This window comes from Eleutherodactylus coqui, chromosome 3 (assembly GCF_035609145.1).
Source record: "Eleutherodactylus coqui strain aEleCoq1 chromosome 3, aEleCoq1.hap1, whole genome shotgun sequence".
Taxonomy (NCBI): Eukaryota; Metazoa; Chordata; class Amphibia; order Anura; family Eleutherodactylidae; genus Eleutherodactylus; species Eleutherodactylus coqui.
In genome coordinates, this window is record NC_089839.1 from 77,140,816 (window position 1) to 77,158,092 (window position 17,277).

The 17,277-nt window shown below is 42.6% G+C and overlaps 1 protein-coding gene across 2 annotated transcripts in view; it reads right to left on the reverse strand.

Annotated features, from left to right (window-relative positions):
• The window catches only part of KIZ (kizuna centrosomal protein), a 130,762-nt gene that overhangs the window by 41,846 nt on the left and 71,639 nt on the right, over positions 1-17,277 (reverse strand). For both annotated transcript variants that reach the window (XM_066595756.1, XM_066595755.1), the window contains exons 7-8: positions 13,206-13,343; positions 2,219-2,354 (exon numbers count right to left, since the gene is read on the reverse strand). In XM_066595756.1, coding sequence (XP_066451853.1) covers positions 2,219-2,354; positions 13,206-13,343 — 274 coding nt within the window. The remainder of the gene's footprint in view (positions 1-2,218; positions 2,355-13,205; positions 13,344-17,277) is intronic.

Consider the following 17,277-nt stretch of genomic DNA (forward strand, 5'->3'; position numbering starts at 1 on the left):
TGTATTAGTATATAGGTAAGTGATATTAGGGCCACTCAGCATATTTGGCCAAGACACAGATCTTGTGACCAAAGATGGCTGTCCACTCCTGCAATATTCAAACCTAACACATGTGAATGAGGTTGGAGAGTGGCTAGCAAGTTGCCATGACCCGACAACTGGAAGATATCTTGCAGGTTTGGATTTCTTGCAATTGTCAGGTAGTGGTAACTTGCAAGCCACAACCCGACCTCATTTACAGCCATTAGGTTAAAATTTCACAGGGGTGTAATACCATTTTTGGCCAAAGTTACCATGTAGCTATAGTCTTAACATGGATTGGCTGGCAAAAATGGCTCTTTTTCCAAGATACCTCAAATGTACTTTTTAGCTAGATGCCAGGCGAAAAGTACAACTCTACAATTTAGTATAATGGGTGCTCTTATCACTGACTTGTGTATCCCTTTATGTTATAGATGTCCTAGTTTAGCTAAAATGTAGATCAAGTGATGAACGGCTAATCTACTAATTTCCACTGCAGTGAATGCACAAGAAAGCATATATGTCCAAAAATCCAAATAGGGTATGTAGAAAAGGAGTTTGCCTTATGGGATAAGCCCTTTAAGAACAAAATAATGTTGTTCTCACAATTGCTGTTACCTGCAAACCTACAGACTGCCCTGCAGGTCACATCGGCAGAATGGAGATAGTTTTTGCCAGTCTGGATATTGTTGATGTACCACTCAGAAACTGTCACCATGTGCTTTATTTTTGGTCCATTTACAATATGCAGACTGCTATAATTAGTACCGGTCTTCTGCAGATGGTGTCTGCATGTAAATGATACAGAATGATACATTTGCCTGTAGCATTATTAATGTTATGGGAGCTTTTTGAGACTAAAAATATAAATGTTATGATTAAGGGATGTAAAAAAAATAGAAAAATAAGCCATTCTCGCTTCCTTAAATAGCCCCTGGGCCAAAGCAGAAGCCCTAATCCACTCTGCTCTGATCCCGTAAGAACTAGTAGCATTCATGTGTCGTTCATTGTGCACGCAACAGCTCAGCCAATCACAGACTTCAGCGAATACATGTCGTTTATGGCAGAATCGCGGGAGTGGCAAGTATGCCTTATTTTTTCTGTTTTATTACATTCTCTTCTCATATTTTGGAGGAAAAATCCCTTTGAGGGCTTATTCAGACGACTGCATATCGGCCGGGTTTTCATGCCCGGCAGATATACGGTGTCCCTCTCAGCAGGGGGAGGAGGCTGGAAGAGCCAGAAGCACTGCACTGAGCTCCCGCCCCCTCTGTGCCCCTTACCACTATTTGCAATGGGAGGGAGTGGGCGGAGCCAGTTTTGGAACTTAGCTCCGCCCTCACACGCCCCTCACTGTATACGCAGAATGCTGTACACATACAGTATATATACACAAATATACAGGCACATATACAGTGTATACACAGAACACTGTACACATACAATATATATACACACATATATAGTGTATACAAAGAACACAGTTTGCCACATAGAGTATATACACATAGGCAGGCTTATACATGCACACACAGGAATACTGTCCCATACGTGTACCTCCCTGGTGCTTCATCCATCCAATACCTTTACCAAGGAGGAGGGGAGGGATGATCAGTGCCGGTGGTAAGTCTTCATATGTTCAGACTGAAACCTGCCCCTAACCCCGCCCCCAACCGTGCCCCCTCTTCTCCTCCTGGTAACTGTTTGCCGCTTTCCCTAATGAAGCGCTGCTCCCTTCTAAGCAGCACTGGTTTTTCTTGCTGCCGCCGCTGCCTCATTGGAACCGCTCCCCTGAGCCACCAATGTGCGCCGACACTGTGGTGAGGGGGACCTGTGGGCCCCCACAGCTCAGGGGCCGGGTCGCAACCGTGTACCCTGCTTTCCGTATAAATACGCCAATGCTCTTACCTAACATAAAATGCAAGCTTTACTTTAAATATACAGGGTACAAAACACATTGATGGGTAAATGAGTAGGGAAGGATGAGCATCATCTATAACAAGGCAGATGTCAGAAGAGTATTGCAAACAATCTATTTTATCCTAATTTCTCCTGACATGAGGGCAACGCGTTCCACGAGCTTACTGTAAGAAAAATGGTTAAACCTGGAAGATTTGTCCCCTAACGAAAAGTGTTGCAAACATCCAAATTGTGAAAATAACAAGGCACATTGATTATCAAAATAGGCATCTCCTACCTGCTGAGATTTCATTTCATCATGCAACATCAATACGGTAGCAAAACCTGCTGGAATACCGCCTTTCAAAATCCCACGTTCTTTCAAGAAAGATATATGGCCAAGCAGATGCTCTCGCAATGATGCGGAGATTGTCCTGTAAGAAAGATACAGTTTGACTAAAGAGAAGATCCCTATCTTGTGTATTTGTATAACAATGTAATAGCCATCTAAATTAAAAATCGGATTTATTTTTCTGTCTTTTGGAGTTGGGGAAAAAAAAACCCCCTAACTGTGTTGTCATTGTTGTCTCCCGTCTCTCATGTAGCTTGTCTGTCAAGGTTTTCAGGGTTTTGTGCTCTGCACAAGGCTGTAAGTGGCATTCTATGATCTACGTTTTCAGGAACAGTAGCACTTCTGTGCACTCGGTAATCTGAACCAAGTAACAAACCCATTCACACATTAACACATTTACTTACAAAGTGTTACCTTTGCAACAAATACTTATGTATTTACTAGAATAATGCAGTGAAGTGTTTTCAACCGCACACTCTCTCAGCAAAGCATCGAGAGCTTCAATAAAATGTTACTAAACAAAGGCAGCAATTTTATACAAATAATAGCATTTACCAGCTTACTACCCAGCACACATATCATTTCAAGGATAGATGTACCTATGGGGTTGGGTATAACCTGGTCTTGCTTGGTTCTCTTTGATTTTTTTTTTTGTCGAAGCTTGTTACAATCTGGCTGTACAATTGGATAGAATCTGAAATTCTTTTCGAGATAATCATTGGCAATTTATACTATGAGCCCATGGTATGAAAGAAAAAAAAAAGCTAAAATGGAGGGTAAATGTAAAATAAAATAATAGGTGAATGGAACAATAGGAGAGCTATAAATGGGAGGCACAGAAAATAGAAGAAATGCAAACAATGGAAATGAGAGGAAAGAAGAGGATAAGTGATGAAAAAAAGGTTATAAATATTAAAGGCTATTGACACTTTTAGAGGCTTTTTACTTAAAGGCGATCTGTCAGATAAAACATACTGCAGGCATGATGTTATAGAGTAGGAGGAGCTGAGCAGATTGATATATAGTTTAATGGGGAAAGATTCAGTAGAACTTGTATTCTATTCATTTAAATCTCTGCTCATTCTGAGCTGAACAGTCCAATGGGCGGAGCTATCAGCCAGTGACAGCTGTCTGTGAATGACTGCACATACTGATAGGACCACCCATTGGACTGTTCAGCTCAGAATGAGCAGAGGTTTAAATGACTAAAATACAAGTTAGGCTACATGCGAAACTTGTGCTAGTTTTGTGTAGTACGAAACACACAAATCTTGCACGAATATGAACTACATTCTTTTAAACTGAGGCATTTATATGAGCAATATTTCCTCTCACAGTGATGCTGCGACGTAAAAAAAAAAAAAATCACAGTCCTATTTTTTTGCGTTCCTCAGAACGTATCACCACTGATCTCAAGGGGACCTTAAAGACATCGCATGGCACTCACATGCTGTGCGATGTGCATTCGAGTGAGATGCGATGTTTCCCATTGAAATCGATGGGAAATACTAGCAATCCTCTATCATGTGGGACACTCGTGAAAAAGGCCTCGCATCCACAGGTAAAACAAATGCTGAGGATAGAATAAAGAGGAAGCTAAAAAAACATGAATACATAATAAGAGGAGGAAATATAAGAATACTTACAGCTTAACTTCTAAATATTCTTTTAGTCAATGTTATATACTCCTCAAATAAAGACTAAAGTGAGATTTATCAAATGAAATGTGGCGTACAGAAGTCACAGTAGTTTTATGCAGTCTGGGATTGCACCAAAAATTGCAACTTTTTATAATGTACGTCGACTCATGACACTTGTGGGGAAAGGGGGTAAGGCTTGTTGGGAGGGGACATGGCCAGTTTGGCCCAACAGATTCATGCATAGTTTATGCCAAGAAATGAAACAATTTATACAAGAAATCTTTGCCGGTTCCCAGTTGGCATAGATCTGTTCAAGGCTGAAGAACAGCCCTGAGGTGCAACTAATGTTTAAAGAAGCATGGATCTCTTCATACATTAGACCAGTAATTGCTAACCAGAACGCCATGGCACCCAGAGAGAGATATGCTTTTGTTTGGGTTTTTTTACGAGGGTGCTGCGAAAAAAAATGCACACTTTTTTTTACAAGGTATGTCACAAGCCAAAGAAGGTTGGCAAATTGCAAAGTTGCATTAGGCGCATCCTGCACCAGCAGGAATAATAATAATAAGGCCGGCGTAAGAAACACTAGGTCTTATAAAAAAGTCTAATCTCAAAAGGAGCTATCACGCGTTAATGCATTTTGAGGAACTGGGGGTGGAGGAACCAGAGGCTTGGGAAAAAAATGACCACACTTGGCAGGCCTGGACAGCTTTCAGGTCCTCGGGTGGGCTTGGAAAATGGTTGGAGTCGGGCACCCCCTGAGATTGGGGAAAAGATTGTTTATTATACTTTGAAAAGAATTTCGAAGTATAATAAACAATTTGTTGCTCAGATCGAGATTTGGTCGCTTGTTGATGCCAAAATGAATGAAAACTTGCCAGATCGCATCGTAAATAAACGGGGCTGTCAGGATTCACTGGGATCTACTTGAAAATGAATCCATCACAGCTGTCATGGCCGCATTATGGATGGTTTATTTTTAATTCAGTCAAAAATGTATATATAATACGAGAGGGTACCCAAAAGAAACCAAAATCTTCTGATGCGCAGGCAGTTAGTAGTACAGGCTTCTATTGCTAGGTGAATGTCTGTAGAACCCTTCAGAGGCGTTACGCCAGCTGACGTTCATAGAGTCATAGAATGGTACAGTTGGAAGGGACTTCCAGGGTCATCGGGTCCAACCCCCTGCTCAATGCAGGATCACTAAATAATTAATCCCACACAGATGTCTGTCCAGTCTCTGTATGAAGACTTCCATGGAAGAAGAACCCACCACCTCCCGTGGCAACCTGTTCCACTCCAATTTCTAAAAACTGCAGAATCAGGGTAATAAATGAATGCTTAAGTTTTGTTTCTCTGTTAACTCTGGCTGTGTTATGGGAAAAAAATGGTTTAAAATTGAAAGTCTGCAAAAAAATAAATAAGTTCAAATTTTACCTCCACTTTAATGCTTGGAAAACACCTAAAGGGTTAACAAAGTTCCTAAATGCCATTTTGAATTCTTTGAAGGCCACCATTTGCAGAGTGGGGTAATCTATTTTGAATTGATACAATTTTTGATTAGAATACATAGGCCCCTCAAAGTCACTTCAGACTGAATTTGGTCCCTAAAAAATGATTTTTACAAATCAAAAAAAAAAAATTTAGAAAATGATGCCAGCGCAGGGTAAGCACAGGGCAATTGTTACTTATAAACTATTTTATGTGCTAAGAGTATCTCATTTACAAGCAAGGCAAATTTTCCAAATCCTCTATTTTCTTTTAACAAATACATAAAATAAAAGCAAAAGTTTATCACTAATAAAATACAATGTGTCACTAGGAAGCAATATCTGAATTACTTAGATAAGTAAAACCGGCCAGGTCCAGCGGCTCTGGGGGTCTCCGTGCCCGCATTACCAGTCTTATTACTCGGGCTGCAGCGCAGAGGAGCCCCGGTCTCGGTGACCTCGCCTGGCTGCCGTTATCTTGTACACCGTCTCCAGGCGCGCGCTCCGTGCGCAGGGGGCGTGCACATAGTTAGCCGGGTTGCTGGGGACGCGGCCGGTTACCGCCCCGCACCACGTCCCCATTGCGGGGTCGCGCTTGCTCTGCACTCGTTGTTGGATGTCTGCTCTTGCTCTGCACTCGATACTTGATGCTAGGTCTTCTGCTGCACTCGCGTTCCTTGGATTTAACGGACTCCCTGTTTGACTTACTTGCTTGGCCCCCAACTTCGCCTTCGCCTGACCCCCTTGTACTGCATACCCTCCTGTTGCCGACCTGGATTACTTGACCAACCTCTGTGTTTGTTTGTCTCAGTGTTTGTTTGTAGTCTGACTCCTCGCCCCTCATCCCTAGAGAGTCTAGGGGCTGTCGCCCAGTTGTCGCCCTGGGGCTTAGCCCAGGAGGGGAAGTAGGTAGGGACAGGGGTTGCAGGCAGTTTCAGGGACTTCCAGTACCCAGACCCCAGTTCCCTGACAAAACCCCTCCAAAGTCATTAGCACATGAAGTGATACAGGTTGGATTTGAAAAATGGAGCTGCATTCTGAAGGTTAAAACTGGTTTTGGTGTTAATGCTGAAAAGTAACAGCTCCTCTAATTGGCTAATACATTCTTTATGGCAAACAATAAAGGAGAATAATACATTGTATTTCATCTGCAAATGCTAGAAACCTTGAGTAACAACGTCTAATATTCTCCACCAATGTACGCACTGTATAACAAAGGGCACAGAAGCGCTATTATAGTCACTCCATATTTGCTTGAGCGCTGTACCTGCATTGCATGTCATTGTATGGTTCTACCATTATATTATCAACCCTGAAGCTAAGGCCACTATCACACAAGTGTACATGGTGGAATAAAGCCTTTTCAAACAAGTAGCGGGTGAAGGATTGTAAATAGTTCATCACTGTTCGGGCAATTTCACACCAGCATCTTAACCCCTTAGTGATGAAGCCTATTCGCGCCTTAATGGCTAACTAATGTTTCCGTTTTTTTCATCGTTGCAATACGGGAGCCGTAACATACATTTTTTGTCGACTTAGCTATAGGAGGGCTTGTGTTTTGCTGGACAAGTTGTATATTTTAATGACATAATTTTGGGGTACACATAAAGTACAGTATACAGGGTGGTTACGACCCAAAAACAGACACAAAGGTAACAAACAAACAAAAACAAAACTTCCGAGTGGAATTTGGACAGTTTGTGAGTATACAGAGTCTCACCAACCTCCTAGCCACCAAGGTAAGTGTTACCAAGAGGACTGACAAATGGAGTGAACCTACAGGGCCTTTGGACAAAGATATAAGGCCAAATGTATCGGACCCTAATAGGTGGTTAATGGTCGTTTTTTGTTAATGGAAACGTGCACATAATTCAACGGCACCGTTCCAGACCATAGACATCAATCACTCCAAGAATTACTAAATAGTGGATTGATAATAATCTATTAAATCCACAATAATTGATGGAGGTATTGTACTCTTATACCCACTTAATCACAACACTATACAGTGTTAATGTGATTTAATATTGCTAAAGTTTACTTCCACGTCGGGACAGTAATCTGTCAAGACCCGATTTATATTGTGTGGGTCCAGGTTGTGTTTATCAGACAACAAAACTGGAGAACTGGACTTATATAGTCTAGACTTCCTTGTGCATATTGTTGTCAGAAGGAGTCAAGACTATAATGATGTGTGCCAGTATAGGTACAGATTTTAATAAATTTGTAAGTAGTTGACTAGAGTCAATTATTGACTGAAGCAACCAAAATCGTCCACGGTCGCCAACGCGTTTCCACAGTGCAGGAAAGATTTTTAAGGTCACTGCTTCATCAGGACGAAAAAGAGGACTTGAATGTGTTTGAAATTGACACAAAGTACAAAATTGTACTCCAATTGTTGTTAAATTCAAATTAGGTGGTGAACGTCAGTTGCGCAAAAGAAGATATCAAGAATTAGCGCATGTAACCTGACGTTCGTCACGCTACAAGAAAACGGGCTGGAAGATTGATTGCACAGTGTGTAGGAGCAAACAAGGATAGTATGCTAACCCTACACATGATGCATGCTTGAGTATATAGACAACACCGAACCTAGCAAACCGTCTTAGATAGGTTCGTTATTGGATCACCATGTAACGGACATGGATGCTAGTAACTTAGGTGTCTAAGCGCCTGATATGATGGCGTGCAATACCCCATGCAGCATAACATGCCAGGGAGGTCAGTTTAAGGTTACTATGATAAGAGCACCTAACCTGGCTAACTAATAGTGCGGTCCCAGATGGTGACCGTTAACTGCGCTATACTACCAGCCCCTTATGAGGCAACACTTCAAATTGACAGACCTGGTAACTGTCTGTACCTGGTCCGTTTATGTAGGGCTAACTCCTCCTTGTGGGAGGGGAGTGATTTAAGATTCCAATTGGGTAATCCGTAGCGATAGGAGGGCCAAAAATGACGTGTCATTTGGAAAGGGGACAAGGCCGGGGCCGTTGCTAAGTAACACATAGGTTTCCATGCACAAACGCGCCGGATCACGTGATACGTCACGGCACGTAGTGTGTCATTGTGCACGAGCTAGCCAATGATAGAAAGCAACGGCGTCTGATGTTAATGACGCCGCTGCTTACATAATAACAGGGCGCCGGGTCACGTGGTGTAGCGCCACGTATGGGAACCGACGTAGCACGGCCGAGCGGCTTAGTTTTAACGATGCGGCATATGCCGTAATGACATGGCTCGTCTGGCACCGCCCACTTATGTGCGACGTACAATATGCACAAGGAAGTCTAGACTATATAAGTCCAGTTCTCCAGTTTTGTTGTCTGATAAACACAACCTGGACCCACACAATATAAATCGGGTCTTGACAGATTACTGTCCCGACGTGGAAGTAAACTTTAGCAATATTAAATCACATTAACACTGTATAGTGTTGTGATTAAGTGGGTATAAGAGTACAATACCTCCATCAATTATTGTGGATTTAATAGATTATTATCAATCCACTATTTAGTAATTCTTGGAGTGATTGATGTCTATGGTCTGGAACGGTGCCGTTGAATTATGTGCACGTTTCCATTAACAAAAAACGACCATTAACCACCTATTAGGGTCCGATACTTTTGGCCTTATATCTTTGTCCAAAGGCCCTGTAGGTTCACTCCATTTGTCAGTCCTCTTGGTAACACTTACCTTGGTGGCTAGGAGGTTGGTGAGACTCTGTATACTCACAAACTGTCCAAATTCCACTCGGAAGTTTTGTTTTTGTTTGTTTGTTACCTTTGTGTCTGTTTTTGGGTCGTAACCACCCTGTCTAATCAGGGTAAATTTTAATTTTTAAAATTATTAAAAGTTATATTTTAGTCTCAGGCCTTCTCAGTGACAAATAGTTTAGATTGCTCCAAGAGCCTCAATTGTCACAGTGATTAGTAAAGTACAGTATACCTTTTATTTTTAGGGGGATTTGTGAAATAAAAAGAAATTCCACCATTTGTTTTTTAAATTTCATTCTTACAGCCTGCAAAATAACTAATGTGTAGTGATGAGCGAGCATACTCGCTAAGGGCAATTGCTCGAGCGAGCATTACCCTTAGCGAGTACCTGCCCGCTCGAGACAAAAGGTTTGGCTGCCGGCGGCGGGCAGGGAGCTGCGGGGGAGAGCGGGGAGGAACGGAGGGGAGATCTCTCTCTCCCTCTCTCCCCCCCGCTCCCCCCTGTTGACTGCCGCTACTCACCGCTCCCCCGCACCGGCACCCGAACCTTATGTCTTGAGCGGGCAGGTACTCACTAAAGGCAATGCTCGCTCGAGCATTTGCTCTTAGCAAGTATACTCGCTCATATCTACTAATGTGATGAGATTATTCTCTGGGTCAGCACTAGAGATGAGCGAACGTGCTCGGCCACGCCACTTTTTCGCCCGAATACCGCGATTTCCGAGTACTTCCGTACTCGGGTGAAAAAATTCAGGGGGCGCCATGGTGGCACAGGGGGTAGCAGTGGGGAGTGGGGGGGGAGAGGGAGAGAGAGAGGGCTCCCCCCTGTTCCCCGCTGCTACCCCCCGCACCGCCACGCCTCTTCCCGCCCCCCGGCGCCCCCCGAATCTTTTCACCCGAGTACTGAAGTACTCGAAAATGGCGGTACTCGGGTGCGTAAGTACTCGAAACGAGTACGTTCGCTCATCTCTAGTCAGCACCATTCTGGTGATGCCAAGTTTATACCGTTTTTTATGTTTTGCTATCTTTGTACACAAAAAATACCTTTTTTTAAAATAAAGATTTGCTGTTGTGTGGCCGCATTTCAAGAACCATAGCATCTATAATTTCCTATCGCCAGAGCTCTATGAGGGCTTGTTTTTGTGGGATGAACTGTAGTCTTCATTTATCCATTTTTTGGGAACATATAACCTTTTGATCCCGTTTTTTATCCCATTTTTTTTATAGAGGCAAGATTACCAAAATCTGAAATTCTGGTATATTTTGTGTTTTTAGCTTTCATGGTGTTCACCGTGCTGTATAAATAATATGTTAAATTAATTCTGCAAGTCAGTTCAATTACATCAATACCAAATATTATATAGGATTTGTTGGCTACTTTTTCACACTTCACAATAAGGCCTTAGTCAGGCGGGCATTTTTTCGCGCGATTTGCGCATGCGCATGCGTCCGGCGATTTTTTAAAACCATTGCTTTGCAATGGTATCGGACACATGAGCGCTTTTTATGCGCTCGTCCGATAAATTATAGAACAGAAATCGCAGATCGCACCTATCTGTGATCTGCGATTCCTGTTCTCTTCTCTATATGCGCTCAATGGGGCCGGCGGCAGCAGCGCCGACCCCATTGAGAACATATAGAAGACAAATCCTTCTTCTCTGCCACAGCTGTAACAGCTGTGGCAGAGAAGAACGATGTTTGCCCATTGCATCCAATCAGGGGGCAGGTCTGACTCACACCCCCTTCACACCCACTGCAGGACCGCCGCACGGAACTCCGGCTGCTGGGAGCAGGTAAGTATATATATATTTTTTATTTTAACACTTTTCTGGATAAATTGCAGGGAAGGGATTATATATTTAAGCCCTTCCTGACAATTCATCCCGCGCATGCCGGCAGCCCATTGCTTTCAATGGAGTCGGCTGTATTGCCGGCTCCATTGAATGCAATGCGCTGGACAGCTCTGGCCCGTTTCTAATGAAACGCGGCTAGGAGCAGATTTTCTGGCGATTTTCTGGCACCGGTCACGCGATTTGCGGATGCGCATCCGTCATGCGATCCGCAAATCGCGCGAAAAAAACGCCCGTCTGACTAAAGCCTTAAAAAGGTTTATTTTTATCGCTGTATTCAAAGACCTCTAACATTTTTCTGTTTTTAAGTTAACGGTGCCTTGTGAGGTTTTTTTGTTTGTTTTGCGTGACGGTACCATTTGTTGATTCATACAACATTTTGATCGCTTTCTTTTCTGTTTTTTAGGACATGACGTGCGCTGTGAGAGCTAAGTAATGCATTAACTTTACTCTGGGTTATTATGAATGTGGGATACCAAATTTATGATTTTGTTTTTACATTTTTTTTTTTTTACATAAGGTGGGGTTTTGGCGTTTTTATATTTACAATTTTTTTTGTTTCACGAGGGGCCTTGAATATCACTATCTTTTCTGATTCTTTTAATATATTACTATAGCAGTGTATTATAAAGCCTTTGAAGCTCAGCCAAAGGCTAAAATTCACAGACCACTACTGCTGGCAGAGCCAGAGATCATTTTCAAGCCTCCAGGTGCCACAGCAACCCATTGGGGCCCTTCGATCACATTGCAGGGTCCTTGAGTGACAGAGGGAGCCCCTTCCCTCTTTGAGCTTTTTACATGATGTGGTCGAATTGACTGTGGCATGTAAAGGGTTAAACAGTGGGGATCAGAGGTTTTTCCAGTCCCTGCTGTTTGAGTACGTGCCAGGCTGTTATCCAACAGGCGAATACCCGTTACCCCAGGAAAGCGATGCCAGGTTTCGGATGCACTGCCGTAAAAAGGTGATTCCACCAGAATAAAGCTCCATAACAGCCGCCCTTAAAAAAGGCATATGGGCAGTTGTTAAGGGGTTAAGGCTGTATTTCTGTGTCCATTTTATGAGCCTGAATCCTGGTCATTCTGCAGTGTTTACTGCCCCAAATGGTCATCATCATAGATTCCTATGATGGTGACACTCATTAAAATCAACGCGAACTGTGCCTGCAATTACAAGTGCTGGCCACTACACAGAGGTTGGCGCAGAGATTTCCGCTGCTTCGCTGATGATCCTAAGGATAGGTCATCAGTAGTATTCTACCTGGAAAACCCCTTTAACCCCAATCTACAAGATACCAAATAATTGTCTCATTGGCGGCGTTTGACCATTGAGACCACCCCCAATTGATGAAAATGGGAGTCTTGAGTCTCTGCATATGCATGGAGTGGCAGTTACGCATGTGTACTACTCCATTTATTTCTATTGGACTGCTGGTTTGCACCATTAACGTATACCAATCTGATACTTCTAAGTCTGACTGACAATTAAATATTTTCTATTAATATTCATACAATGAGTTTTATCTCACTACAGATTTATATGGTGTTTCTATGGTTACTATTTCATTGTCTTTACAGTAATCCCATTGAATCCAACAGTCAGTCATCTAAATTATTGTATTTTATACATGCATTCAAATGATAATTGACATGTCCAGGAATGTTTGTATTTGGTTTTTGGCCAAATCCTTCCAGCTTAAGAAATGGCTGCAAAAATAATGAGATCACATTTTTATAATAAAGGCCTAATCACATCTACAAAAGTAAATGATCACAAGTACAAATGTGATTGTTTTACAGCAATATAAAGATAGCGTGTATGTAATAAAACCATGGCTTATAAGAATAATCCAGTAGAATAGGACATAGAAATCAGAAATAAGTTTGATGAGTTTGTGAATGTGATCTTATCAGTTTAGACTAAGGGTACTTTTATACTGGCCAAATTCGCAGCCCGATGTACCGAGTGCCGATTGGCAAGCTCTTTGATTGAAGCTTATTTAACTTTCTTTTACATGGGCCAACAATTGGTTTATGGGGATGAAGTATAGCAATAGGCCAACTGCACATCTACCTATTCATGAACAAAAAACTGCTGAAAAATCTAGATAATACTTTGAAAAAAGCTATTTCCCATAATCAACATTAACTGCCCCCCCCACCCCACCCCCATTGACCAACCAACATATCATAGAAGTAATAGGAACATTTTTTAAAAACTTTCCCGAATGACACTTTACCTTTCTTCTTTTTGGTCAAGATCGCTATTAATTTCCTTGTGTAAACTTCGTCTAGTGTCTATCTGGAGCTGGTGGATGACCAGTGCAGTACAGGCCTCCAGGTCTTCCGCTTTTAGAAGCTTCATCTGATTACACAGACTAGAATATAAAGATGTGTTAAAACATCAGATATACACAGCGCTACATGTGATACATATTCACAAATCTGAAAATAATAATTTGAACAACTTTATGGAAGTTAAATAGTTTAAGAGTTCCAAAAAAAATAAAGCATGGAGACATAACTAGGTCATCCTCATAACATATGACAAAGAACAATGCAGAGCACCACAGTACAAAGCAACAGAAGACTTCAGTTTGAAAAAAAAAGATTATTAGTAAGTTTTATATTTGTATCAAACCTTTCAGAATTATGTTCAACATTCTTTTGAGGCAGACATTGTTACAAAAAGGAAGTGCAACCATATTGGTTGTCAGCTCTGAATGCGTTTCTCAGTAAACTGTCACTTTGTTATCCCCTTAGTGACCGAGCCTGTTTGCGCCTTAATGACCAGGCCAAATTTTGGAAATCTGACATCCCAGTGATTCTGACATTGTTTTTTCGCCACATATTGTACTTCATTTAGGCGGTAAAAATGGACCAATAGAATTTGTGTATATTTATTAAAAGGGACAAAATTGGGAACAATTTTTAAAAATTGCCATTTTTCACATTTTCAACTGCAATATCTCAAATATGTGCAAACAGGCTGTACAAATTTTGATAAGATATATATTTACATCTTTTTACTTTATTCTGGATGCACATTGGAAAAAGTTAGTTTTTTTTTAACCATATAGGAGACGTACAAATTTAAGATTGATTATTACCATTTTGAGGAACATTTTCTTTTCCTACACCAAGCCAAGATTGCAAAGGCTCATGGGTGTCAAAACGATAGATACTCCCACAAATGACCCCATTTTAAAAATTATACCCCTAATGTATTCACTGAGGGGGGTCGGGAGTATTTTTACCCCACAGTTTTTTCAGGAATTAATGCAATTTAGAGGAGAAAAATAAAATTTCATATTTTTGCAAATATGTAATTTAAAAGACAGGATTTTTTTCTATAATGCACATGAAAATGAGGAATTGCACCCAAAATGGATACCCATGTTTGTCTTGTGTTCTGAGCCATACCCATTGTGGCTCTAATCTTGTGTCCATATGCACAAGCCGGTGGCTTCCAGAACAGACATTTTGCTTGAAGGTGATTTAGGCCCCATTGCCCACTTGTAGAGCCCTTGAGCGGCCAAAATGATGGAGAACCCCCACAAATAACCCCATTTTGAAAACTAGACCCCTTAACGAATTTATCTAGGGGTGCACTGCGCATTTTGACTCCACAGGTTTTTGAATGAATCTAAGCAAATCAGGAGGAAAAAAAATATGATTTTCATTTTATTGGCAATCATGTCACTTTTAAAACAGTTTATTTTGTACAGCACACACATTAATGAAGACTTGTACCATAAAATGGATACCCCCGTTTGTCCCGTGTTCATAATCATACGCATTGTGGTCCAATCTTATGTCCGTATTCACAACGGGGCCCAAAACGAAAGGAGCAGCCGGTGGCTTTTAGAACAGACATTTTGCTTAAAGGTGATTTATGCCCCATAGCACACTTGTAGAGTCCCAGAGCAGCCAAAACGATGGAGAACCCCCACAAATTACCCCATTTTGAAAACTAAACCCCTTAGTGCATTCATCTAGGGGTGTACTGCATATTTTGACCCCACAGTTTTTGAATGAATCTGAGCAAAGCAGAAGGAAAAAATTATGGTTTTTTTGGCAATTGTGTCATTTTAAAAACATTTTTTTTTGTAAAGCACACATCTTAATGAAGCCTTTCACCCCAAAATGGATCCCCCCATTTGTCCCATTTTCAGAAACATACCCGTTGTGGCCCTAATATTATGTCCGTATGAACAACAGGGCTCAAACCGAAAGGCGCATCAAACTTCAACTGTGTCTTAACTTTTATGTAATCGTGTAAATAACTGAAGGGCCTCAGCAGCACACCAAAACAACACAGCTTGTGAAGTAGGGAGATGTAGCAGAAAAAAGCGTCAAGCTTAATAGGCCTCATGTCCACGGGGAAAATGTTATTTAAAATCCGCAGCGGATTACCTGCACGCGGATCCGCACCCCATAGGGATGCATTGACCACCCGCGGGTAGATAAATACCCGCGGATCGTCAATAAAAGGCATTTAAAAAAAAATGGAGCATGAAAAAATCTGGACCATGCTCCATTTTCATGCGGGTCTCCCGCGGGGACGGCTCCCGCGGGCTTCTATTGAAGCCTATGGAAGCCGTCCGGATCCGCGGGACACAAAAATCATATTTTACTCACCCGCTCCGGTTCTTCTCGTCTCCGCGGCGCCATCTTCTCTCAGCCGCGGCCGGATCATTTTGCTTCGGCCCGGCGCATGCGCGGGGCACGTCACCGACGTCATCGTGCACATCCGCCGAGCCGAAGAATGAAGATCCGGCCGCGACGAGAGAAGATGACGCCGCCGCGAAGAGAAGAAACGGAGCGGATCGGAGGTAAGTTTATTCTCATTTATTCCCATTTTCAGCGCTCATGTCCGCGGGGCAGGAGGGACCCGCTGCAGATTCTACATGGAGAATCTGCAGCGGATCTGATTTTCCCCGTGGACATGAGGCCTTAAAAGGTGCACGCTCACCATGGAATCCGGACTTTCTGGGTCCCGTTTAAACACTGGGTAAATATCATGATATAAGCAGCACCGCCTGGAGCTCTCAAAGAAACATCCTGGAGCCTTCACGGAATAAAATTCCAATTTTCATCTTTATTGCCAATGGAGTTTTTTTTAGCAATAAAGATGAAAATTGGAATTTTATTCCGTGAAGGCTCCAGGATGATTCTTTGAGAGCTCCAGGCAGTGCTGCTTACATCCAGATATTTACCCAACTTTTATGTAATCGCAATTATCCATTGGATAACGGCAATCACATGACCGGGGACCGCTCACTGCGGCCCTTGGTCACTGCTCCAGGCTCTCGGTTACCTTTAGTAGCCAGGAGAAAGGAGACTTTAAATTTCCCGGGCCCTCCGGCGCTTCTGCGCTTTTGTCCACCATTTTGCTGATGGGCACATGCGCCAAATTTGGGGAAAGTTCCACGAATAAAGATCCCGTTAAAGGACATCACCAGAGGCCTTAGGAAAGTAATTTAACCTCCCCTCATGGATCGGATCCGTGATTGGAGGTGAAACTTTACCTTTTTTCTATTGGAAAACGGCAATCACATGACATGGGGCCGCAAACTGCAGGCCCCTGTGAAATCTCCAGTCTCTTGGCTATGTTTGGTAGCTAGGTGCAGGGAGATTTTAAATTACCCTGATAATCTGTGGCTTTTACAAATGCGTCCGCCATTTTGGCGGCGGGAGCGTGCGTGGAGCCGTGGTGAGGTCCACGGATAAATCTGGGGCCTTAGGTACGTAATTTCATCTCCCCTCACTGATATGATGCGTGAAGGGAGATGAAACTTAAACTTTTTAGTCTTTCTTTTAAACTTTTTTTTACTTTACATGATCGCTGTTATCCATTAGATAGCAGCAATCATGTGACCGGGAACCGCATACAGCGGTCCCCGGTGACATCTTTCTGCTCTCGGCTATGCATGGGAGTGGGAAGCCAGAGAGTTTTTAAATTTCCCAGGCCGCATGGCCTTCTGTGTACGGGCCCGATGCATCATGCCTTGTGCACATGCGCCGCAGGCGCCGCCGTGACCCAGGAGACCAGGACAGTGTGGGACTTCGCGGAGAAGGCTGGTGAGTACTTTCAGCTGCTCTGATGGATCTGATCCATCAGGGCAGCTGAACCTTTAACTTTTTGTTGACTTTTATATGATCACCCGCATTCGGTAAATGCCGGCAATCATGTGACCGGGGTAGGGGTCCCGTGGCCCAGAATGGCAGCTCCAGTTTAACGGCTACCTCTGGGAGGCGGCAGCATGAAGCTGTTACGTTCCCAATTTGCAGGGCCTTAATCCATGCAGG